Raw genomic sequence first — 26,536 nt, 5'->3', positions numbered from 1 at the left:
AATCCTTTAACCTTCCTCAGTCTTGGTGCCAGCTAACATCCGCTGCCGTGCGTAACACTAACATCACAAACAAGTACAACAATAAGGGAATGTTTTTATTCATTTTAAAGGAAAAGCAACCTCTGAACAATTTAATACAATCCCAAAAGTAAAGTGTTAAATTTGGTTTAATAGAAACATACATTAGAGCAAAAGAATATCTGTACAACAATAAGTCAAGATCAAGTTGACATGGTTTCACTCAGCCTGTCAGCACTTTAAATTCATAAAAAGTTACGATGGCCAGGTTGAGCTTTGTGGAACAGGAGTTGTGAGGCTTTCCTTTGCTGGTCGTAGAGTAGTGTCTGTCTGGGCTTTTGTTTCGGGATGACGTACCACATGACAACACCGGAGGGATTGATGGAGACTGTAAACACCGTGGTAGCGTTCAACCCCGTCACTGTCGAGCCAGTAAACACATCATAGGCCTAAAAGCAAGGGAAGAGCATTGTCAATGTGACATTTGTTGAACTGAGCCACATTTACCAAATCATGTGTTCATCTTGTGTCCTTATCAAACACAAATTTATAATGGAGTCAGGATATTTTACATTTTAATAATACACTTAAAAATGGCATAACGCATACAATGGCACCAGTGCACTGAACCAGTCAACTCACTGGAAATTAAAAAATTGTAAATTATCCCTTTTTAAAAAAAATTACAATCTCTTAAAAAAGAGCTTTCATATCAGTGCATATTGGGTAACATATATGATGATACCAATATATCTGGGACAGGCCAATTTGACTGATAAAATCAGCTCTACCCACAGCTATCTAGAAGCACATTTTTAGTTTGAAGTAGCTGCAACCAGAGAATATTTGACTTGATAAACGAAGCCAAAACAATTAAATGATTATAAAAACTGTTGATTCTTTTTTGTCGATCGACTAATCCGTTAATGGTTTTCGGTACAAAGAGCAAAACACAGGGTAAGATATTGGGGGTGTACGAACCTCATAGTTGCCAGCATCATAGTCGAGTTTAGCCAGAGAGGTGTGGTACAGGTAGGGCATGTCTGTCCGTCGACTCAGGAACACAAGGGCGCTGGCTGAATGAGACAGTGGCCTCCAGTAAACCTCAATTTGACTCTTCTCCTGTGCAACAACATGCGCGCGCAAAACACACACACACACACACACACACACACACACACACACACACAATGAACAAGCAAAACATGAGCTTCTTCTTTAAAAGACACAGCCTTGTAATGTCTAGTGCTCAACAAATCCCAAAACTTCCCCCCACCTCACTGTTGCAATTCAACAGCGTTCACATTAGTATATTGTTGTTATGTTATTTCCTGGCCTTATTTGTTCACTGTGAATAAACCTATGTCTGAAATATGATGAAGACCTGCAACAGGCGTCTTCCCTGGATACCCATGGGGTCCTGGTTGATGGCAATGACCACTTTGTTTTGCAAGATGGCCCTCTCACTGTTGGCCAGGTTTCGAAGGTCATTAGACATAATGAGAGGTGCAGCCATGATAGCCCACAGAGCCATCTGAGAGCGAGCCTGGTCCACACTGAGACCGAAGTTCCCAATGATGAGCTGGGGAAAGATGAATGAAGAGATAAGAGACATTAATGGAATCGGTCATCCGCAATGAATATACAGTAAGACATAGGAGAGCAGAGGGGGTGGGAGGTTCCACATTAGTGTCATACAGCACGCGAGCATCTGTGAATGCAAACATTCTGTTGTTTCAGACTCGTGCAGCACCATCTTCATGTGTGAACACAGCAGCTTTGTGTCAATGGAAGGCCTAAGCAGTGAAAAAGATGTGTTTTGAAACACATCTTTTCTGCCTCTGTTGTGGCTCTGTTGCTACCTCTGCTGGCGGATCGGAGGTGGAACGAAACTGTCCCCTATTCTGCCTCTGAAACTGTAATACAGACGGTGAGGTGGAAAAATGGAGCCATATTTCCACCTTGAAAAGTCAGTTTGAAAGGGTCGAGAGGCAGCTGCAGAAGTCAACTGAGCTAGAGAGTGAATATTTTACAGAAGCACCATTGAGAGCATTCTGAACACAGCCTGGTACAGAAACTACACACTGTCAGATCTCTGGTCCCAACAGAAAATAGTAAAAACAAAAGGATCACTGGTGTCTCTCTTCCTGCCAGAGCTGACATCTAGAAAGCCCACTGTTATGCGAAAGGCCTCCAGCATAATACCAACCCCTCCCACTCAAGATTTGAGTCTGAAACCAAACAAACCTAATATAAAAATACTATAAAGAAAACCTGTTTACTAAGGTTCTTTAAACTTGTTTACATGGACAGCTGTTAGAGTTCTGATTGTCTCTATGATCAGTTGTGACATAGTTTAGGGTAAAGAATCAATAACATAGACAAATCAATCTCACCATGTCAGGGTCATTCCATCGTCCAGGCCCTGCAGCCGGCTGCAAATCATCCTGGTTGTTAGAGAACCACTCAATGATGCCTTGCACACTGTCCCATGAGTCCTGGATGTCATAATAATTCCTCCACAAGTGACAAATATCCCCCAGCAGAGAGTAATTTACCTGGTTGGAGCACAGAAAGAGACTGTAAGGGTGCTCATTCATAGAGACGTGCAGCTACATGGCTAAAAATCTTCATCATCACATGCCATATTGTAATTGAGTTGCCATATTGTAAGTGAGTTTTAAAATCAGTCGACACGTTTTCAATATAAATGACTTGTTTCAAGAACTTTCTGTACAGTGACTGCCTTTATCCAGGCCTGTTTTTCAAAATATGGGCACAGTTTAACAAAAAACTTGGTTTGTCAGTGTTGTAGTGATGACACTCACATTAGGTGGAAGTCCTCCCACGTAGACAGGCCAACTACAGGAGTAGACAATAGGTCTGCCTGTAGCATTTAAAGCCTTGGACATTAGAGGATAACCTGTGTGATACAAAGAAACACTTTAGTTGGTTAGTCCATGTCTCTTCGGGATTCTTGTCCAAAAAGTTTGAGGTTTTTAACGCACTTCAATAGGTTGATAGATGGTCTTACCTTGCATTTGTTCTACAGGATTTGAGTTACAACCATCAAACTTCAGATAGTCAACCCCCCAGCTAGCAAAGGTCTGGGCGTCAATCTCTATTTTATCCAGTGTGGTTCCAGGGAATCCCATACATGTGTGAGTGCCCATGTCTCCATAGATGCCCAACTTCAGTCCACGGTCATGGATATACCTCGCCAGTTTTGCAATGCCCCCTGGAAACCTGGAGGGAGACAAGCATGCATAAGCTGGTATCACTGTGTTGGTGTTGTTCCTGGAACACCTGAATTAATGTTGCTCCAGGATCATCATGGCAACTGACCAATCAAGTTTTTGCAATGTCATAGCTTTGGGGTAAGAGACTGGAAAAACAGCACATGGAACAAGTTATCCTGTTAAAGGTATAGTTGGTAATGTTGGAGAGCTAGCAAGATTTGAAAGCGGCACCTCGTCTAAGCTCCACCCCCTTCTCCCCCTCCCGTCAGTGCTCCGTCCAAAGCCCCGCCCCCACAAACTTGAACGAGCATCAGACAGTCCGTCAGCAGGGCAGAGGAGAGCCGTTAGCATTGGGCTAATACAAGCTACAAAAGTAGCTAAATTGGCTAACGTTACATATTTCATGAAAATAACAAATCCCCCCCGAAGCAAAACAAATAATTACCTGTCCAACAGAAAGACAGCAACCTCTGCATCACTTCTGGAGGAGCTACTTTTGGCTGCATTTTCTCTGCCATCGTTCTCTTGCTAACTGTAACTCTTCTTCTTCTGCTGCTTTATGGCTGTTGGCAAACAACTTTTGGGTGTGCATTACTGCCACCTTCTGACCTGGAGTGTGTATCTCCGTGCTGAATATATCCGGCAACAGTGACACGTGATGAGTGCGCGCAGGGAGGAGGGGGGGACAGAGGGGGGTGCAGGCAGGACGAGACATGAAGGCATCTGATTGGTTCTTTCAACTCGGATCGAGAGGCAGGGATTGGTCAGAGTTTTTACAGGCCTGCAGCTGCCACAGAGGTCTGATTTATTTTGTTCCTTTTTCTGAACACATTATGTATGGACTACTCTCAGGATGGGAAGACCATTTCACCCAGTATAACAAATAGTGTTTTTGAACAGGATTACCAACTATACCGTTAAGCCTGTGTTTAAAATAGTTAAAAGGTCTTTTTTAACAAAACATGTTGTCCTAAACCTAACAAAGTATTTTATTTATTTAAATTTAACCAAACTGCAAAAGAAAATTGAAAAAAAATGTTAATAATAAGCGAACTTATTAAGTACACAGTATAACAATATGTTCCAAATGGGATACGAACACCAGTGTCTTGGGTAAATGTCCTGCACTGAACCCATTCAGCCATGACAGCTTTCTCTGTAATCTAGTAAACTTTCCCAAGTTGAAATGGTGGTCCTGGAGCATGATGTTCTTAGGAACAAAACCAACACGGCAATATTAAATAAACAGGCAAGCACACACTGTTAGTGATGTTTCAGCTACACAGGCCCCATGTACATGTAAAAGAAAACCATTTCGGTTTTGCCGTACTAGACGCATGTCAGAGTAGGCTTCCACAATGGTCCAGAGGGTGGCATCATATCCCCCCATAGCTAGATAGCAAACAATTCAATAACAGCAGTTCCCAACCTGGGAGTCAAGACCAATAAAACCTGAGGGTTCACAAACTCATTTAGGGCTGGATATACTCCATAGACATGGACGACAACAGCAAGCAATTGATTATGCTTATATTGCTTTGGGTGTCTGCAAACAGCAAAGTGTTCACACATGTTTGTCAGCTACAATTGACTCAGACATTTGTAAAAATGGGCAGAAGCAAATGTTTGTCAGGCAAACCCTTGCAGCCATGTAAACATGCAAAACCTTTTCCCTGTTCTTCAGACAGCTGTCTTATCTTTGGGTTTTTTTCTTTTGAGAATTACCTGCTTATCGTAATTATTCTAAATAGTATTGCATATATATTCTATTATTCAATAAATATTATTATTATTATTATTATTAGTAGTAGTAGTAGTAGTAGTAGTAATAATAATAATAATAATAATAATAATAATAAGATTCAAATGTAATGATAATGAGAGGCACAGAGTGGGGTGTATTTAGCCACAAAAGTCATTTTAGTGCTTTGCATCTTTTGTGGTCAGGTTAAAATAAAACAAAAATAAGTAATAAAACCATTTAAACATGGCATGCTTCACTTTTGGACAATGCATGCATCCATGTATCTTATGTCTTTGCTGAAAAATGTTGTCGCTTTCTCATGTGACATGGTATGTTAACATTTTAGCTTTGAACTGTTAATTAAGCTTTGTAAATATTATGAATGTGTTATGGTTTGTGAGCTTTAAGAGAACGCTGTATAACATACAGTTCTTTTGTTTTCTCCTAACTAAATAATTGACATACGAACACCAATGTTGTGATCCAATTTGCAGTTGTAATTTTTCCAAATATATGATGCTTAAATAGACAGAAGGGCTGGCTTTAACTTAGGAGTCACAGAGATGATTGGTGAATGAACAACACATGGTTCACACATGTGATTTCATAATCATGCCACCAATGATCATAGTATATTATTTAAAGTCACCAAAAATAATACTTAGTTAATCCTGACTTGGGATACAACAGAATAAATGTACATTGCTGTGACTGGTCAGTTTCTTGGCCTTTCCCTTTAAAAGCAGACTTACCTATGGAAAAGACATGAATATTATTAATAACTAAGAAATCATGATGATTGACATACCTTAATTGTTACATGAATTAATGTATTGTTCAAACATTATGGTAGGAGATATTATTAATACATGTGCTTTACTGATAGTTCATCAACATTTATGATAAGTCATGTACTCTTACCATGAATGTTGATGAAGGTTCTCAGTCATCCAGGTCATGGTAATTCTAAGTGCTGTATCATAGGCAACTGAAGACGGTCGTTCCAGTTTGAAAAAACTGTCAACTGTTTGTCAAACTGGACCGACCGTCTTTGAATAGAGGAGGTGACCTAAGACATTACTTATCACCCACCTACAATGTAGTTCTGAGTTCCCTCCCTAAACAGCTTAACAACCATTCACACCTGGGCTCACCTAGCCCTAGCAACCCACATGAAGGCTGGTTGGATCAACAAGCCACAAGTGGCCCTAACCCCTCTGAAAGTCAGAGCTCACACGTGTCCTTAACAACTCTGTAAGGACACTCCCACACAGAGTTTAAAAGCCTGCAACTCCCCTCCAGTTAGCTAGAACTGAAGAAGCCTCTTGGATGAGAGGTGAAACGTCCAGTTGCCTGCGATACAGCACTTAGAACTCTTACCATAAAGTGTTACCCATCTCTCCATGAATGTGCATTAATCAGTGCAAACTCAGAATGGCTGATTCTGCTTTTTGGGATTTTTGAAAATGAAACTTTACTTCAGGTGATCACCAGCACAATACAATTTAATGATTTAAAAAGTAAGTCTCTGCTGTGGTGATGTGATGGCCAATGATTGCACAGTAATGAATGCTTACAGAACACAGACATGCTGAATCTGCAAATGGATGGAAGTAGACAAACCTGGAGGGTTCAGGCTGCAGCTTCCCTTGTTCATCTCTTAGTCTCGACATCCAGCAGTCGTCTATGATTATATACTCATAGCCCAGCTCCTTCCAGCCATCCTCAGCCAGCCGGTCAGCCATGTCTCTGAACAGACCCTCACTGTGGACAGGATGGACAGAGAAAAGGTGGACAGAGTTTGTCAGTCATGCCGGAAATACATCCATATAGTTTTTGACAAATCTGATTACCTGCATTTTTTGCATTTACAATAAGATACTGAATATGGTAAAAGATTAAGTCATTGGCCAAGACAGAATTTTTTTTTTTTTTTACACAGCAACTCATGTTATCACTCATAACAAATACAATATTTATTCTAGTCCTAGATTCCTCGGTCCAACACATTTCTACATGCTGTTTATCACCACACACATCTCTGCACACTAGGTTTTTTTTTTGCCATTTCAAGATTTTGTGAAACCTAATCTTCCACCGCTGCACATACAGTACATGATCCAATACTCCAAATTTGGTGGTCATGGGTTAGTGGTTCATTATTTAGATATAACAAAAAAATGAACAGTGATCATAAGAAAATGACTTTGTTAGCTTGAAACTAATGAGAAAATTAACTGAAGATCTTGAGCTGAAACTGAAACCAACCGATCTCAGCTTCTGTCCAACTCTGAGCAACCCTAATAAATGTAATGGGTTTTCACCTATAGACGGCACCACAGACGTAATATGGTTGTAAATCAGTAGTCATGAGTCCAGGGCCGGCCCTGGGCATAGGGTGTATAGGCGAATGCTAAGGGTGCCATCATCCACGAGGGGCGCTGCAAACGGGGGGAGAAAAAAATAAAAAAGCGCTATTACTACTATTATTTCGAAATATTATATAAGCCCACAGCAACATAACTTCATAACAAAGCCTATTAAATAGTGGAGAGGCCTTTTTTCTGGGTTCCTGGCTGGCTCATTGCACTGTACCTGCCCTCTGTGAGGGTGGGGGGCGGGGTCGAGGGCCGAGCTGCCTGAATCTGACCGGACCGTGACCCCAAGACCAAGAGAGAGATTTATTGATACTGTAGCGGAACCACAATGTCCAAAAGACTGAAACCATCCGGCGCCCAGGGAAGGAAAAGAAGGAAAGAAGAGGAAGAAAAACGTGAAAAAGAAAGAGGTACAGTAACGTCAATGTGATGAAGTGAATGAAATGAATAGTTTAATGATCGTAGCTACCACTGTTGGAGCAGAGTGTTAGCTTGCTAGCTTACTTTGGATGATAGTAGCATTGTTTAATAATCAGTTAATAGCTGAGTCGACGTAATTTAATGTTACTCCACGTTAAATTCATCAGGGACATTTGGAAAGTTAACGTCAGGCCTGTTCAGGTGTTATTTTAACCTGCTGGCTGTGTTTTCCTGCTTGTATGTCAGTTAAAATGCTGTTAGTTTTCCATCCCCTTCATAAGTAACAGGGCAGTTGTAAGCCTTTGGTTTATTGTGTCACAGTTTATGTTTGTTAAAGTTTACATCAGTGTTAAAGAGCAGTTAATGTGTATTACTGTTAATACTCCATACCTTAGCTTTCCCATATCATTCATAGGCTACATATATAAATGTCACTGCACTTTACTGCTTTTTGCACTCTGGTTAGACTGAATTGTATTGCAATGACGATATAGTTGAATGAATCTCATCGTATTTTCATTATTAGTCTATATTATTCTTATGTATAGCACACACCAAGCATCTGTTTTTTATTAAAATGTAACATCCAGTGGTCACATATACTTCTCTTCTCTCTTCAGATGCACTTTTAAAATATTTCACCACCACCCCCAGTGACACAGCATCACTGTGGGTGCATATCACCCTGAGAGCCAGGGCTCCATGTAGCACACTTAATGTCTTGAGTTTGAATAGGACTGAGATGAGGGGGTTCACCTGAAGATATTTGCGATCAGGGAAGTGGTACAGGAGTCTCTGGGATTTAATCCTTCAGAGTGCATGTTTGCTGACACTTAACACATTCCCTTGAAGCTTTTGAGAAGAAGTGGTTGTGTGAAGGGACAGAACAAAATTTGCCAATGACAGTAACTTCAGGTTTAATCTACGCTGAGCTTGTGAAATAGCTAGTGGCAATGTCGAGGCAGCACAGGTCAGGAAGAAGGGATGGTTTGATAGACATGCTAAAAGTAGAGAGCTCCTGCCTGGTGACAAAGTGTTGGTGTTGCTGCTGATTCCTGGCTCTAGCTTGCAGGCTGTGGACAAAGATGGTCTTGTAGCTCCTCCAGATTGCCTCTGTCACATTAACATGTTGACACCTTACTGTGAGAGGGAGAAGACACAGCTGGTAGCTAAGTCCAGTTCAGAGGCAGGTGAGGTTACTCTTGCTCCTGTGTTCTTCTGTACCGACTTTCCAAAAGGGAACAGCTTAACAAAACCTGTTATCTGCTCCCACGGATGAAAGATGGATGTGTGGATCATGTTGGGGGTGCCAGGTTTATTACAAAGTTCGACTTCTTAAAAGGAAATTAATCTCAGCGTGTGTCACCACGGATGATTTCCTTCAGTATAAGGTTTTTGGCATGCACCGGCCACTTTTCAGCGATGTTTGCTGAATATAGCTCTGTCTGGTTTGCTGATCCGTGAAGCCAATCTTGATGATCTGGTGGTTTGTTCTGAGGCATGGGTTGAACATATAGAGAATCTGCACTTGGGTGTTTTGGCGTTTGGAGGAGGCAGGTCTGATAGTGAACATGTCAAAGTGTGAGTACAGACAGGCTACGGTGACTTACCTCATCTGTTATCTTAAGTGTTGGGGAGAGGTCATGTCAGCTCAGGCTAAAGTGAAGCGTATTAAATCTTTCCCTGTTCAGACCATCTGAAATTAGCTCTGTCGTTATTTGGCAATGGTTAATCCAGAGGCTTTTGTAAGAATCTATCTGCTCTAGCCTTCCCTTCAACTGACCTATTAAGTCCAAAGGTGAAATGTAAGTGGTCTGATGCCTGCCAGTCGGCATTTGAAAGCACAATTGGTTGTTCCATCCCTTTTCTGCAGCAAAACATCCACAGCCAGCTTCATAACTCAGGTTTTTACACCCAGCCAGCATGTCCATGTGGGGCCCACAAGGGTTAAATACGGGCTATGTGGGTACTGAGTGGGCATGGGCTTGAACTGGGCAAATTTTGCAGGTCCCATGTTGTTTCACTAACATGGGCCCCACATGTGCAGCCCATGTGGGCTGGCTGTATGAGCCCCATAAGGGATGTAAGTGGGCTAAGTGGGCATGGGCATAAACAGGGCAAATTCTAAGGGCCCCATATTTTTTTCAGTAACATGGGCCCCACATGAGAAGCCCATGTGGGCTGGCTAAATGGGCCCCATAAAGTATATATGTGGGCCAGGTGAGTCTGGGCTGGAGCTGGGTAACGTGGACATGGGCCCTATAGAGAATACAAGTGGGCTAAGTGGGCACGGTATGGGACTGGGAAACACTACGTGGGACCCATTTGGTTTTAGTTACATGGTTGCCACATGGGAAGCCCATGTAGGCTGGCTAAATGGGCCCTATAAAGTATATACGTGGGCTAAGTGAGTCTGGGCTGGAGCCTGGTAACATGGACATGGGCCCTATATGGAATTTAAATGGGCTAAGTGGGCATGGTATGGAACTGGGAAACACTATGTGGGACCCATTTGGTTTTAGTTACATGGTTGCCACATGGGAAGCCCATGTAGGCTTGCTAAATGGGCCCTATAGGGAATATAAGTGGGCTAAGTGAGTCTGGGCTGGAGCCTGGTAACATGGACATGGGCCCTATATGGAATTTAAATGGGCTAAGTGGGCATGGTATGGAACTGGGAAGCACTATGTGGGACCCATTTGGTTTTAGTTACATGGTTGCCACATGGGAAGCCCATGTAGGCTGGCTAAATGGGCCCTATAGGGAATATAAGTGGGCTAAGTGAGTCTGGGCTGGAGCCTGGTAACATGGACATGGGCCCTATATGGAATTTAAATGGGCTAAGTGGGCATGGTATGGAACTGGGAAACACTATGTGGGACCCATTTGGTTTTAGTTACATGGTTGCCACATGGGAAGCCCATGTAGGCTGGCTAAATGGGCCCTATAGGGAATATAAGTGGGCTAAGTGAGTCTGGGCTGGAGCCTGGTAACATGGACATGGGCCCTATATGGAATTTAAATGGGCTAAGTGGGCATGGTATGGAACTGGGAAACACTATGTGGGACCCATTTGGTTTTAGTTACAAGGGTGCATATGGTGAGCCCATGTGGGCTGACTAAATAGGACCCATAAAGTATATATGTGGGCTTAGTGAGTCTGGGCTGGAACTTGCTAACATAGTATGCTAACATTCCCCTATAGGGAATATAAGTGGGCTAAGTGGGCATGGTGTGAAAGTGGGAAACACTGGGGCATGTTTGGTTTTAATAATGTGGGCCCCTACAATTGAAGCCTATAAAGAATATGAAGCCCCTTTTAGACAGAATTTGTGTGTAAAGAAAGTCTACCTATGAGCCTTGGTTGATTTACCTCTGATACTACCTCAGAGCCACATCAATTCAGTGCAATCCTTCCACCTCTGAGCCAGATACAGATGATGGGGTAGAAAATTAGAGTCATGTTTCCACCTTGAAAAGGCAGTGTCAATGGTGCTTCAGTTTTTCAGATACTGCCTCAACACCGAGGGGTAGAAGAAAAATCCAAGAACGCTTTGCTGGGACTAATCTTGGGCTAACACAGCTTGCCTAGAAATGTTATCTTTTCAAATAACAATGCAACATTTTGAAAATCAATTGGAATGTCTTCACATCTTAGCATAATGTAGAAAGGAATAGGTATCATTAGAACAAGAATGTCAGAAAAAAAATGCTATTTATAATTTAATTAATGTTAACCTGTGTTTTACAGGTTGGTGTAAAACACACACACGCACGCACACACACGCGCACGCACACACACACACACACACGCACGCACGCACGCACGCACACACACACACACACACACACACACACACACATACATACATACATATATCCTACATATATATACACATATATATGCGTGTGTGTATGTGTGTGTGTGTGTGTGTGTGTGAGAGAGAGAGGGGGGGAGGTGTTAATTTATTTTGAAAAGGTAAAAAAAAGAACGTGTGCTTTCGGTCGGACAGTTTCACTCCACTGTAACTGTCCGCTTCACCAAGTAGTCCTACATCAACTTAAGTTCGTGATGGTTAAATGTCATTTGTTCATGCCTCATACCGACAAGTTATAGTTCAATCATAACCGTCATATCATACGAGTTGCAAATATTCGAAATTTAAAGATTAGACGGAGAAGTTAAGCGGGTTCCCTGCGGATGGATATGCTGTTTGAAAACCAGCTCCCTGGCTTAACCGTTTGGCGCGCAGACTGCTCCTCGTCTCCTTTCCTCTGTCGCGGCTTAATTAAGGTAAGACTAATGATTTGTCAACACGAGTGGATATTTCCAGTTTGTTTTATGTGTGCAGAATGTAGTTTACTAAAACTTGGAGGGAATGAACACGCTTAGCACGGCTTCGCTAGCTAGCAAAACATGCCTGGGCAGCTCATTTACAAGCCAATTTAGCCGATGTTGCCTCTCATGTTGACTTTTTCCGACCATGGGGTAGCCTACAAAACATGTTAAATCAGAAAGCATTGCCAGTAAATAAGTAACATTGTGGCTTGGTTGCTTGTCATTTATCCCCCTACCCCTCGAGCTGAGACTATAGTGAATCTGCTTCTGTGATTCACATTCATTTTAAAAAAATTTAAAAATGTTATTGATTCATTTTATGAATTTGATTGTTTGTGTAATTTGAACCTTGATTTAACTTATGGCTGCACAGTGTACAAAATAAAATGGTTTGAAGCATGTGACATTTTTGCCATTACAGTGTTGGCGTCTACATTCAGCATAATCTAGAGACCAAGACTTATTCAGTTGTGTTTGGATTTTAATTTTCAATTCAACTCTGAATTCAATGCATTTATTAACCACTAACCAATGTATTTAAATAAAGTTGATTCAAATTTGGCTATGACCATCAAACTTATATTCAACACAGAACATTATTATCTCTTGTATATGTGCTGTTGTATGTATGTATGTAAAAGGAAACGTATTATTTTGGCCGATAAAGCACATGCTTCTTTGGTGTATTTTATTTTTTTAGTATGGTTCTTTCATTGCATGCAATGTTGCTTTTTATTGTATGTTTTTGCAGGTCTGAGCATCTGATGTTTTGTGGGCATCACTAGTCACCAGAGTATTGTGAGGGGTTCTTTGTTATAGAATAGAATAGATAGAATAGATATACTTTATTGATCCCAAGCTGGGAAATTAAGGTGTAGCAGCAGCATTACACACAGAGACAAGTGACGACACAGGGAAATAAAAAGAACAGCCTAGACATATTAACATAGGAATATAGAATGTAAAATAAAAAATGTATATATATATATAAAAATATGTATAAAAATGTATAAATGAGCAGTGTTGACATATACACAAGCAGTATTAGTTGTAGTGCAAAATAAAATATAAGGTGCAGTGAACAGAGAACAGATGAGGTGCAGAACAGTGTAAAAAACATATAAAGTGCGTAGAGACTGTATGTTATGACCAGAGTTTTAGCTGTTATTGTACAGTGTGATGGCATGTGGCAGGAAAGATTTCCTGTATCTGTCCCTTCGACAGCGGAGCTGAAGCAGCCTGTGAGAGAAGGTACTCCGCTGTCTGTCTACTGTGTGATGGAAAGGGTGCTGATCATTGTCCATGATGGATAAAAGTTTCTTCAGCGTTCTCCTCTCCACCACGGTCTCAAAAGAGTCCAGCCTGAGACCGAGTACAGAGCCAGCCTTCTTGATGATTTTATCAAGTCTGTTAGTGTCTTTGCAAATAACAATGCCACATTTTGAAAATCAGGTGGAATGTCTTCGCATCTTAGCATAATGTAGAAAGGAATAGGTATCATTAGAACAAGAATGTCAGAAAAAAATGCTATTTATAATTTCATTAACGTTAACCTGTGTTTACAGGTTGGTGAGTTACCAGCATCCACTGTAGATCCCTGACAAGTAGAGGCAAAGTCCACCGTGGGAGAAGGGTAGAACTCTGAGCAGCGAGTATCAAGAGGTTCCAACAGATCCAGAAAAAGGTAAATGAACACTTGGACATATTTTGATGACACTAAGGCAAATGTTTTGAGGGGTTCTTTGTTACTCTTTTGTTGTGGAGTGTTGTCAATGTAGTATTTATTGCCTTCTTTCTCTGTGCTACCTTTGCCAAATAGAGTCTAAATGCCTCTCTGCATAGACAGTGAAGCCTGCAAGTCAGAATACTTGCTCAGTCTTGATTTGTTCTGACGACCCCCCTGTAACTTATGTCCCTGGGATCATAGTGCCAGACATGTGCTTTTTGCAAAGTAACTAAACATACCCCAAATCTGAAATCCAAATATCTGTCCAACAAGTGACTAGACAAATAGTCAGGTATATACGTGTAAGTGTCAAAATATTTGTCTGTTACAGATCAGAAAAATGGATTACTGTGGTAGTTCTCGAACCAAACGAAGACGCATTAAAGCCAAAGTTGCAGAGCACTTGGAGATGTTGGAAGACTTGCGTGCCAAAAACGAAGTGTCTTCAAATCTGGAGTGTGTCGCGGAAATGAACAGCCAGATTCCTAATGAAGAGTTGGACTCTCAGACTGAGGCTGTTTACATTGAAAGTGGCCAAGAATCAGATTCTGAGATGTTCTACAGTGATAGCAGTGAAGAATTAAATTTGGATGGCAGCACTGAAGAAACTAATCCTTGTAATGCTCTGAAAAGGAAATTGGCTGATTGGGCCCCAAATCACAATATTTCACACAGCGCATTGTCAGAACTATTACATATTTTAGTGCAGTCTGGCCTGGATTTACCCAGAGATCCAAGGACTCTTTTGTCAACCTTAACAACCTGTGAAGTCAAAGAAATTGGACATGGTAGCTACTATCATTTTGGAGTGTCAAATGCAATTATTTCACAGCTGTCACATGAGTCAGATCCTTCAACAGACACTCTAACTCTCCGTGTTAATATAGATGGATTACCGCTCTTCAGAAGCTCCAAAATGGAGTTGTGGCCTATTTTGGCCAAGATCAAAGAACTGCCAAGGTCTAATGTTATTATCATTGGTCTGTATGCAGGCCCAACAAAGCCTAATTCTGTTGAGGATTACTTAAACGATTTCATTCAGGACCTGAAGGTTATAACAAATGAGGGGTTGCATTACAATGGAAAGCATTACAATATTGCCCTGCCGGATGCCTTCATCTGTGATGCACCCGCCCGTGCCTTCTTGAAATGTACCAAGGGTCATTCTGGTTACAACTCCTGTGAACGCTGTACAGAGCATGGGATTCACATGGATAATAAGGTGGTGTTTCCTGATTTGAAAGCACCACTTAGAACAGATGCACAGTTTACAGATATGATAGATGAAGAGCATCATCATGGTGTTTCACCCCTACAAGAGCTTGGCATAGGGATGGTGTCAAGCTTTGTGCTTGATTACATGCATTTAGTTTGCTTAGGAAATGTTAGAAAACTTGTAAGTCTGTGGATCAAAGGACCTCTAAGGTGTCGGATTTCTGCAACCACCATCACCATTATCTCTAACCATTTAAAATCATTTAGAGAACATCTTCCAAGGAATTTTTCTCGAAAGCCACGGTCACTTATGGAATACAGTCAGTGGAAGGCCACTGAATTCAGACAATTTTTGTTGTACACCGGCCCTGCTGTTCTCCAAGGACGCTTACCTACACGACTGTATAAGAACTTTATGCTACTGTCAGTAGCAATGAGAATTCTTCTCAGCCCAGCCTTGTGTTCTGAATACTGTGACTATGCAGACAAACTATTGAAATGTTATGTGACAAACTTTGTGAGGATATATGGATCAGTGCACCTTGTGTATAATACCCACAGTCTTATACATCTGGCTGATGATGCAAGAAAGTTTGGTGCCTTAGACAGTGTTTCATGTTTCCCTTTTGAAAACTATCTCGGCACATTAAAGCGGATGGTAAGAAGGCCCCAAAATCCTCTTCAACAAGTTGTAAGACGTTTAAGTGAAAAACCTATCCCCTTTGACAGTGGAAAGGAAATGAGGAATACGCCTCAACAACCACATCTGTATGGTCCAACTCTCCAAGAGTTCCCTGCTCGTGTACAATACAAAAAGTATAGACATGAGGGAAATATTATTTCATGCTCTCAAGGCAACAACTGCTTTGATGTTGAGGGCAGAGTTGCTGTTGTGAGGAATATTGTAGAGGTGTTATCAGGAGCTATGTACACTGTGTGTCAGTTTTATGAGAGACAGGGATGCTTTTACAATTACCCTATTGATTCATCTTGTGTGGGGATCAGAACAGTGACACAACTCTCTGACCAGCTTCATGGTGTGCCTGTGACTGCCTTAACAAAAAAACTCATACTGCTTCCTATGCAAAAGGAGTATGTGGCTTTTCCACAGTTACATGATGAGTGATTAACCTTATGAACCTTGCAGCATGTCACTCTTCAGCATTGTGGAGTTCAGAGATGAAGAATCAGGAGAAGGGAAGGCTCTAGTGGATATAATCCCATCGTGCTGGTTTACTGATGAGGACAAGACGGAGTGTTTTTGGCCATCAGGCCTAAGTCTTAATATTACTAAGGCAGTAAAGCACCAAGTCCAGCCAGATGTGTCATGGAGGACATACAGTGTACGTGTTATTGGAAATGCAGGTAAAAAACAGATTTTTGGGGTGTGGGATAAGTGAAGCTGTATGAGATTTGGATTACCCTATATTTCTTTTTTTTTGTCTTTTTAAGATACATATGTAAATGCTCGGCGTAAACTTGCACGAGCTGAGGTTACATCTGACCTCCAGACGGACACTGATGTTCCACAGAAGCGACCAAGAAGGTAATGTAAATGTACTTAAACCTGTTACTGTCCTCAGTGAAACTTTATAGTTTACCTTCACAGCTCATAAAGGATGAGTTTGCATTTGGTGTTAATTGCTGTAAATATGTCACAACTGGCCAAACGATTAATTTTCATCTTTTGTGCCAGGCAAGTTGCACAGTTTCATCATGAACCATAGAAAACAACATACTGTATACAACAATATTGATATACAGTATAACATAGCGATAGGCGGGAAATTCAGGCACACATTTCAAACAGCCCAATGTTAGTACTGGTACACACAGGAGCGCTGCATCAGACAGTCCGATTTTGATGACACACGTCTTTGTGTTTATGGTTTGCTGAATAACGTTAGATGTTTTTTTTCTTGCCGATGTTATAAAACACACACAGGCTGCTACACCTGTGCCGAGCCACATCCACTGTGCTATGGCTCAGCTGATCGGTGTTCAGATGGCCGTTAGGTCTTCCAATGTTAAACTCTTTTTATACAAAATGCAGCCAAACACCAGGCTGAAGAGAGAAGAACAGCAGAGCTCTCCTCTGACAGCTCGTCTGTGCATCTCCAGGTGAGACGGCTGGAGAGAGCAGTGCCGTCCTTTTCTTTCTTTCTTTCTTTTTTAGCGGCGCCGTCTTTACAGGTGAAGCACGCGTTGATGTCTGCCCAACAGGAGTTCCCCTGCCTATCTAATGCAAAGGCCTCTGTGATTTTGGCCGCCGCCCTGATTAAAGTGTGTGTGCGTGCATGGGTGACGTTCAGATGTAGCATCTTGCACAAACCCCCGGTAGAAAGGCAAAGGAAGCCTGTATGTGGAAAGATGTCGCCTCCGAGATGTAGAATGTGTATTATAGAAGACAAACTCACATTTCAGAACTGCTGATTTGTATCATCAGAATAGACATGTCCTAGGATTTTCAGTAACCTTTCATATTTAATAGAGGGGGAACAATGCCTGACCGTAATATTCTCAGCTGTCAGGATGTGCTGTGTAGTTGCAACATCATTTATATCTGAAGCATAAAATATAATAAAGATATTTGGGCTCCGGAATGAATAGAGCGAGGAGACTAGAGAGAACAGGGAGCCACCAAAAAAAAAAGACTGACAGACACAGATGCAGCTCCAAAAGATGACCACTCAGAGAGGAGAAGGAGGAAGAGACAAGAACAGCAATGTATACAGTTCAGAGAATTTAAGATTGAAGGAGAGCAATAAAATGTAATTTCAAATAATAGGACATACACGACCTGTAGTCCCCCCCCAACAAAGTAAAATTTCCCCCCACTTTTGGAAAATTAATTTCAGGCCCAGGTGATAGGCCATTATCGGCTCAAATTTAATTGTGCTTCCTTAAACTTGTATGTGTATGCCTGTAGTACTTGGGCCAACAGACAATACTGACACATTTTAGGGTCCAGCAAATTCTAATGTTTACAATCTGTATTAACTATCCAAAACGAGACCACTCCTTCAATAATGCATAATTGATAATCAATGCTAATATTTTCCCTGTGTATTTACCAAGACATTGCTATGTGTAAGTAACTTGTAAATAACCTTTACGTGTTCCAAGTTTTTTATTGTTTGCTAAAGCATCTTTTACCTGAATGTAGGCCATCCAAAAGAACCCAAGTTCTTTCAAGTGAGGACGAAGCAGAGTCTTGTGATGAGGACGAAGTGCCACCTTCTCCTCCCCCTGAATTTGGCAGACCAGCAGTAGGATATGCGCCTAAAATCACCTCGAGAGGGAGTGGCTCCAGTGTGGCCCAGATTGTTCGAAGCCCCAGCGCGACCCCGAGTGTTCGAAGCCCCAGCGCGCCCCCGAGTGTTCGAAGCCCCAGCGCGACCCCGAGTGTTCGAAGCCCCAGCACGACCCCGAGTGTTCGAAGCCCCAGCACGACCCCGAGTGTTCGAAGCCCCAGCTTGACCCCGAGTGTTCAAAGTGCTTCCTCAAGTGTGAGCAGCCATAGTGACATTGAAGGGGCCATGTTTGTAAAGTTGATAACTCTCCTGGAAGAAGTGAAGGACACTCAAAGAGTACATGGCAAAATGTTGAACACACTACTGAAGCAGAAAGTGGCCGTGCCAGTACTGGAACCACCTGAAGGGGCAGTTTTTCCTTTAAACACAATCCAAGATGTACAGGCCATGAACGAGAAGCTCTGCAACTCAGAGTTCATGTCTGGAGTTGTAAGTTCAAACTCTGATTCACAATTAATTTTATTTGTATTTGGCACTGAAATATAATCTAAGCTGTTAACTGATTACTCTTCTTTCTTTCCTGTGCCTTTCACTCCGTACACTCAGATTGCTATGGTGGGAGAAATAGGAGGTACGTCATTGGATGATGCCACCAGAAGAATGATGGCATTCCTCATGTCCAATCAATTGGCACTCCAGTTCAACCTTTTTGGACGCCATGGCAAGAACAAGTTCAGAGAGCTGCGTCTTTTTGATGTTGTATACGGTAAATTTCAGTTAATGTTACCTAATGTAACTTCCTTTATCTTCTTAGCTTAAAATGTTGAAATTTGTAGATGTGTGCTGCAGCTTACAGCTGGCCTAATTGGTGAAAAGGGGGCACAACAAATCTGAGGCCACTGTTTGCAATTTATGTGGTTTTCCATATTCTCTTCATGGTGGCACATGAACTTTGTTATTCTGTGCTACAACTTGGTGATGTTTTTTTTTTTTTTTTAGCTTTGTGTAATTAGACAAGTGATGATAGACCTTCCTATACTTTAAAAAGTTGTACTTATACTTTTAAAAGTTTGTAATCATTGATAACCTTCTAGGGTTTTTTTAAGGAACCCAATACTTTTCTTCATGAAGGTAGCATGAAATTGATCAAAAGGTTTTGATAATGTTAAATACTACTACTTCTATTTGAAGTAATTGGGAGTGTAATGGTTCTTGTACGGAGAGTGAAACCATAACCTCTCTTGGAATTTACAGACATCATATGAATGCCTCGGGCTGATTTTCACTAGACTTTCACTATACACAAGTATTCATTGCTCTATTCTTCAAATACTCTATTGATCAAAATGTGTAATCATGTCATTTTTACAGACCTTGGACATTCTAAATCAGGTTCATTAGATCTCTCTAGTTCAGGAAAAAATATAGTCCATTTCATGAAATACTTGCCATACTGTTTGATTGGGTATAATCTGTGTATATTGGCATAATTTTCATTTTTATAGGTGACAATAGTTCCTTTTGCAATGATAAATAATTTCCATTCCATGATTGGTTCTGTATATGTACAACATTCTAAAAATATGGTTAAAATGGTTCTACAGCAGCAGTTTAGCAATAAAGAGATGCAGTACATTTATTTTGCCAGTAGGTGTCCCTTCTCATTGTCAAGTTTGACTGGAGTTCTTCATTTTTGTGAACCTACCTGTTTTTTGCCATAACACTAATAATACACTAATAATAGTTTTTCTTACAAATGCCTAATGGGATTTAGATTAGACAATTATGCATCCATTGGACTGTGCTTCTTTGAGGGAAAAAAAAACATTGCAGTGGCTACAACCTTTAGAATGGCTGTCTGTTTTTTCTGTCTGTCACAATGGTTTCATAGTGTAAAAATTAGGCTAGAGTTATTAAGTTGCCTCTTGTGATTTATTTTTAGGAGCGCTCAAGAGGAACGCATTGACACAAGGAATTACACAGAAGGATGCAGAAAGGGCCCTCTCCAAGTGGTTCATCGGAGCCCGTGACAGAGGCGGAAACAGAACAGTAAGAGCTCAGAGAGACCTTCAAAAAAAGTTGGAGAGTGGGGTACTCCGCCAAGAAGAAGAGTCCCTGTAGGTAAAAATTTGCACCACCCAGGTTTTGCTAAGGTGTTGTGGACTTGAGTTCGTTAGATTTTGGACTTGTTCGAAGTCAAGGTGACTGTCACCTCAGTGTTTTCTGCCCCATTCTTTTCTCTTTTTTAAAAAAAAAAGAAGCAGCTCAAATGTTTTATCTTTAAAACAAGTTTTATTTAAAAAAAAAAGTGCAGCTCAAATGTTTTATGTTTAAAACAAGTTTTATTAAACATTCAAAAAAAAAGAAGTGTGGCTCAAATGTTTTATGTTTAAAACAAGTTTTATTAAACATTCATCCAGAAATATAACTTTATGTTGTGGTTTTTGTTGCTAAATTGTAGCACTTTTTTTGTAACTAAAGAGGAACAATGCAAATTTTTTACCTTTTATTATATTTAAATTATTTATTTAACAGCTTGGGAGTAATTGTGATGGTTAAATGACTTGCTACGGGGAGAATGGTGGCTTTCTGCCTTCCACCTAGCATCTCATGGCCAAAAATCAACCTTGCAGGAACAGCCTCTGACCCCGTGTCCCAGCTCTCATCTCGACGGCACCACATTACAAACGCGCCCCGTAATCTGTAATCTTTTGTTTATGACAGATACTGTAAGTCTACACAAACATACACATCGTAACGTTATCCAACGCTCCACGGATTGCGTTCTGGTCGGCTTTGTTGAAAAAAAATGCACATGGCCAGGTGGGGGAGAGAGGAGAGTTAGCAAAACAGCAAAAAGTGACCAGACTTGCATACTACCCCTTTAAATATGACTATCAAACCTGAAATATGGGTTATTAGCCTCACGTAATGAACAAAGGCCATGTGAGCAAAGGTGGGGCCACTTTGGATAAATTGCCCAGTTGGGCCTCGTGTACAAATTCACTTCAATTGCGTCTAAACTGGTAAAATCCCTCAAGCCCACATGGGGACCTACAGGTGGAGATTTCATGGGTCTGATAGAACTTACCCAAGGGAGTGGATCGGACTATGCGGACACGTAACTCATAGGCGGCCATATTGCGTCAGTCGACTTGCTCTCACTCTGGCTGCAGTAGATGGATGATCCAGTCCTCTGCACTAAAAAAAAACTACTTAACTCTGAAATTTTGACCGTATACAGCTATTACTTTAACTATTTGCATAATGTTACTATAGTGTTACTTTCATAGAAAAGTACATGAATAAAATTATAATTCATAACAAACCAAACCCTTTGAAAATCGGTCAAAAACTGAGCAAGTTCTGGCTATTTTAGTAGAACATGCACCATAGGCTTAATGCTCTGAGGGAGCCAGCGGACCGAGCCAAGATGGTGGCCGTGTGGCGATGCCCTGTCATTGGGCAATAGCGCTGCTTGAGCCATCTAGTCGTCTTATATTTATCTGTGGAGCACACCCACTTGGGCCCCACCTAAAACCCAGCCTGAGCTCACTTCAAGACAATGTGGGGGCACACACATGTGGGGCTTACATGGGTCTCATAAGAGTCTCCCTCTTGGGTCCCACTTAAAGCCCAGTCAGATCCCTCTTAAAGTCACACAGGTGCAGCCTCAATGGGTCCCAGGTACATTGCCCAGTTGGGCCCTATTTAAGATCAAGTCTGAACCCTCTTCGTGCCCGTATGGGCAAACATATGCCCATACGGGCACGGGCCTACATGGGTGCTCTGTAAGCCAGCAAGTTGGGCCCCACCTGAAACCCAGTCAGAACCCACTTGAAACCCATATGGGCAAACAAAGGTGGGGCCACGATGGAAACTGCGGACAAACCCACTTGAAACCCATTATGAAGCCTATTTGGGTCCCACTTAAAGCCCAGTCAGTTCCCTCTTAAGGTCACACAGGTGGGGCCTAAAAGGGTCTCGGATAAATTGCCCGGTTGGGCCCCATTTAAGGTCCAGTCTGATCCCTCTTCGTGCCCATGTGGGCAAAGATATGGGGCCATCGTGGGTCCTGTGCAACTCACCAAGTTGGGCCCCACCTGAAACCCAGTCAGAACCAACTTGAAACACATATGGGCAAACACAGGTGAGGCCACCATGGAAACTGCGGACAAACCCACTTGGGACCCTTATCTGCAGCCCAAATTTAAACCTTATGGGCCCCGCATGGACATGCTGGCTGGGCAGCAGAAGCAGAACTACCTCTCTGCGTGGCTTCCTACCCTGACCAGTTCCCTCTGTTCCTTTCCCCCTAGCAGCTCTTTACCGTATTCTCTTTGTGCTCTCAGTAGCTGGTGGGCACTGACTGGTTTCCTCCGCAGCCCCTTCTCTTGTTAGTAATTAAGCTTTGGTGTCTCTTCTCAAAATATCCAGGGTAAGCTAAATCAGAAAAATTGCCCAATTGATCATACCTGATGCAGTTCACTGGGTCATCTTGACAGTCAACGTCACAGCGGAAGCGTTCCCAGGCCATCCATCCCATAGGTGGAGTCTTCAGCAATCCATTGTCTAGGGCAACAGTCAGTGAGATCAGGGCGAAGAGCTGAGTTACTGCGAAGGGTCCCATTTCTAAAAGAAGAAAATAGCAAATTGAAGATTTACTTAAAGCGCCCATATTCAGGTTCATACTTTTATTTTGACTGTCTATTGGGAAATGAATACATGCTTTAAATAAAAAAAAACAAACACATTATTTGCTCATACACCTCTTACCCTCTGTCTGAATACTCATTCTACTGCCTGTCTCTCTATCTAAATTGGCAGTGATCATTTCAGTGACTTAAAGTTTAAAGTAACTATGTTAATTCATTAAAGGTCCCATATTATGAAAAACACGTTTTCTCTGGTCTCTACATATATAAACTGGTCCTCCCTGAGCCTACCAACTCCCAGAATGAGGAAAGCAAACGAGTCCTGCATCTCTCTGCAGCCCACCCACTGGTAAAACGGGGCTCCTACAGGCTGTTCAGATTCAGCTCCTGTTGTTACGTAACGACAGGAGTGATGTGCATAGGCCGAAAACACTTCCCCCTCTCCCCGGAGATATCCGAGAGGGGGGCGTTCATCCCCGAGGTGAAGTTCGGTGTGTCCAGCAGTAAGATAGCAGTGTTTCGCAATGTCGTCGCTCAGAGCTAGACACGCAAATTGCTCTGTTGTTGGTTGTAAAAATCAACATAAGTGCCTATATTCTGTCCCAGCTGCAGAAGAACAGAAGAGACAGTGGTTGTGTTTCATTTTCCCAACCATACGGGACCCAGCAGCTGCACCCGAGCCACAGGTAAGTGTCGCCACGTTTTGATAGTATTTAAAGTTGCCTACGAGTTTGGTGAAGTCAGCTTGAAACTGGCTAACTAGTTGGCTCCGCTTCGGTCCGCTATGCAACGGCATTTGAAGCGAGTTTAATGTTAATAATATTACGAGGGAGCTTGGTTGTCACAGTGAAAAGTCTGGAAATGTGCAGACTGGAGACAGAGACTATGCGAACAGTGTCCAAGAGTTTGGAGACTGTGTTGGAGACAAACACAGCTTTCGCTAGCTGTTTTTAGATGTTACCTGTTGCAGGTCAGTGGGGGATGGGAGCCGGGTGGTTGTGTTGGGGAGTCCTGCTGCAGCCGCAGAGTCTGTATTTTTCTGAGCCTCTCCTTCTGGGTCCGATTCTGGGTCAAACTGGTGTGGTTGAACGACAGCATCTCGGCGAGCCATAGCGATACATCCACCGTAAACATTAGCGCATGCTACCGCTAGCGTCAGCGGCATCCTCTCCCTGAGAGGGGCGTGTAGCAGGACGGAGCTCATTAGCATTAAAGGTGCAGGCACAGAAACAGCTGCTCTCAGTAGAGCTCACCTGAGCGACTTTCAGAAAGCTGAAATTCAGGATCACTGATGGGTTTGGGGCAATAAACTTCTAATACAGTGTTGGTGGACCTCTGACAGCTGTGTGAAATTGATGAAAAACAGTATAATATGGGACCTTTAAGTTTAATTTAAATTAGTTTTAAAAAGTGATATATGTGATATATATATATATATATATATATACATATATATATATATATATATATATATGAGATACCGGTTGTAAGGTGCTGTAATCTAAGACATACAGAACGTGTAATATCTGTTTTCTTCAAACTACAAACACAGGGGTCTGTGGGAAATTTTAACTCTCATGCAACACCTTCTGAAAAGCAGCTGTCCTTCTGATGTTAATGTAAAGACTTATTGAGTCTGCAGTATATTCATTCAACTCAACTCCCTGCAGAAATGTAACCCAATCACAAAGCATGCTTGGACATAAGCTAACAGTCAGAGGTTTTTAACTTACTTTGACATATAAAATGTGACCTGTGAATATGCTTTAAGTTCTGAAATGGTTCCAAAGGAGAGAAGTTTGTATGGATAACGAGAGATCTATGTGAGATTTTGAGGTTCTTTGAACAGCATTAAGATCATTCTATACCTCTATACGTCTCCGTATTACTGCATGACTTATGTATCTTGGCCAGATAAAAATAAGAAAGAGTAAGAGCCTTCGAGCAGCTGAAGTTTGTTTACCAAAACACATACAGTGCAGTAATACTGTGATAAATGTTATATGCAAAACCATTCTGGAGATGGGTTAGGGTTAGGGAAAATGAAAATGTTTACCTGGAGCTTCAGCTTGTACTCTGTCGATCTAAAGAACCTGTGTCAGTATTGTTATTGCAGGAACATGACTTCCTGGTTTCTTCCCTGAGCTGCACCGTCTGTCTCTTCCTGGTAAGGTGAGCTGGTGTCATGTGACTGCTCTGTGTCACGTGATGAAACAGGAAACCGGCTGAACAGGCAGACAAGTGTCAGCGGACACAACACCAGCATGGAAACAGAAACGAGGGGAGATGGATGGAGCTAGTTAATCTTGGAAGAAGCAACAGAAGGAAATCAAACAGTAAAAAGGAGAAAATAGATGATAGAAAGAGTGGAAGAGAAATCCACTTGGCTGAAATAAAATTCACTGTGGGCAAGGACACATTTGGAGTTCTGAGGATAAACTTGACTCTTAGTCCAGGTGATATTACACCAAATTTGAGATGAATCGCTCACTTTTTCATCAAAGCATGAAACTTGGTACAATACATTTTCAGATATAGAGCCATGGCAAAAGCGTCTCATGACTGAATTATATATTTTGCAGCATATCTCCTGAACCAAACATGATGTATGATGTATGTATGATGACACAGACAAGGTGATGTCTACCCCTATGTTTTGATGGTAAAGAATTACAATTATATCATATACAAGAACACAGCCTCCAAGACCGACAGAGATCAGTCTGACCACAGGGGATACAGTACAGAGGAGATATACAGCACCTCTGACCAGGACTATGTGCTCTTCTCATTTCTCTATGTTGGGCCTCCTCAGCCTCTCACTCCTCCGTCCTTCTGCCTGTGGCCGTCATCTCCATCATGTGCACCGTGTGGACAGACGAAGCTGATGAGCGAGGTTGCACAGACATAACAGAGGTGTGACTGACACACAGCTGTAATATACAAAACATGCTGGAAGCAGGACTCTACAGATGTTCCTTTGTATTCATAAGTTGTATTATAACTGGCTATCCTTCACTGTAGAAACTTGTAAGGTGCTGTTCTAACAGCATTTCTTGATGACATTTCACCTTCATATTATGTCACATTGTGAACTGGATCATAAGTAAATATACAGGCTGTCGTGAACACTATTCTGCTCATCTGACGGAGACAATATAATATAGCCCTACATTATAAGACAGCAATGGACAGATGATTCAGATGTGTGCTGTCATATATAATTGGCTTACAATCAGACGGTGTACAGTTGTATTTTTCTAATTAGTTAGGAAAATATCAGTAAGAGAGATGATCCTGTACTAGCTGGTTAGCATGCTAACGTCAGTTAGGTCATCTCTGTAATCAGGGGCGCCGCTAGGGATTTTGGGCCCCATGAAAAGAATCTTTACAGGGCCCCCCAACACAGCAGCGAAATTTTTTGATGCTATTTTAGCATATAATTTCATCATCATAAGGGGCCTCTCTGGGCCCCCCTCAATCATGGGCCCCTAGAATCCGTCTCCTTTACCCCCCCTTTTCGGCGCCCCTGTCTGTAACACAGCACA

General features: G+C 41.8%; 2 protein-coding genes across 6 annotated transcripts; one reads left to right on the top strand and one right to left on the bottom strand.

Moving 5' to 3' along the window:
• Positions 1–81: 81 nt before the first annotated feature.
• Positions 82–25,137, bottom strand: LOC311259664 (alpha-N-acetylgalactosaminidase-like). Of its 2 annotated transcripts, none has more exons than XM_084356940.1 (9): positions 25,045–25,137; positions 22,809–22,965; positions 6,625–6,765; positions 3,053–3,264; positions 2,847–2,941; positions 2,415–2,576; positions 1,403–1,600; positions 1,000–1,140; positions 82–467 (listed from the first exon to the last, which is right to left on the bottom strand). In XM_084356940.1, exons 2-9 carry the CDS (start codon positions 22,961–22,963, stop codon positions 264–266), a joined length of 1,308 nt encoding a protein of 435 aa, XP_084213066.1. In that variant the 5' UTR covers positions 22,964–22,965; positions 25,045–25,137; the 3' UTR covers positions 82–263. The 2 variants fall into 2 exon arrangements, with proteins under 2 accessions (XP_084213066.1, XP_084213067.1); XM_084356941.1 differs by lacking the exon at positions 25,045–25,137 and adding an exon at positions 23,950–24,184.
• LOC311259665 (uncharacterized protein) lies at positions 12,021–20,699 on the top strand. 4 transcript variants are annotated; one of them, XM_084356943.1, is made up of 8 exons: positions 12,021–12,093; positions 13,704–13,822; positions 14,196–14,652; positions 16,227–16,444; positions 16,532–16,625; positions 18,246–18,822; positions 18,940–19,099; positions 20,276–20,699. In XM_084356943.1, the coding sequence occupies exons 4-8, from the start codon at positions 16,228–16,230 to the stop codon at positions 20,452–20,454; spliced, it is 1,227 nt and encodes a 408-aa protein (XP_084213069.1). In that variant the 5' UTR covers positions 12,021–12,093; positions 13,704–13,822; positions 14,196–14,652; position 16,227; the 3' UTR covers positions 20,455–20,699. The 4 variants fall into 4 exon arrangements, with proteins under 4 accessions (XP_084213069.1, XP_084213068.1, XP_084213070.1 ...); XM_084356942.1 differs by lacking the exon at positions 14,196–14,652; XM_084356944.1 differs by lacking the exons at positions 12,021–12,093; positions 13,704–13,822; positions 14,196–14,652 and having other exon boundaries at positions 14,662–16,444.
• Positions 25,138–26,536: the final 1,399 nt, after the last annotated feature.

Source organism: Pagrus pagrus (genome assembly GCF_965226575.1).
Source record: "Pagrus pagrus genome assembly, chromosome: 7".
Taxonomy (NCBI): domain Eukaryota; kingdom Metazoa; phylum Chordata; class Actinopteri; order Spariformes; family Sparidae; genus Pagrus; species Pagrus pagrus.
The sequence above is the reverse complement of the archived record's forward strand: the minus strand, read 5'-3'. Positions and strand labels throughout refer to the sequence as shown.

Excerpts from the sequence above, each read along its gene's own strand:
- LOC311259665 (XM_084356942.1), top strand. The coding sequence starts at position 16,228 with ATGTCACTCTTCAGCATTGTGGAGTTCAGAGATGAAGAATCAGGAGAA. Across the intron at positions 16,445-16,531 it reads ACGTGTTATTGGAAATGCAG|ATACATATGTAAATGCTCGG; the intron begins GTAAAAAACAGA and ends TGTCTTTTTAAG. Across the intron at positions 19,100-20,275 it reads TCTTTTTGATGTTGTATACG|GAGCGCTCAAGAGGAACGCA; the intron begins GTAAATTTCAGT and ends ATTTATTTTTAG.
- LOC311259664 (XM_084356940.1), bottom strand. The coding sequence starts at position 22,963 with ATGGGACCCTTCGCAGTAACTCAGCTCTTCGCCCTGATCTCACTGACT. Across the intron at positions 3,265-6,624 it reads CTGCAGCCTGAACCCTCCAG|GTTTCCAGGGGGCATTGCAA; the intron begins GTTTGTCTACTT and ends GTCTCCCTCCAG. Across the intron at positions 2,577-2,846 it reads TGGGAGGACTTCCACCTAAT|GTAAATTACTCTCTGCTGGG; the intron begins GTGAGTGTCATC and ends TGCTCCAACCAG.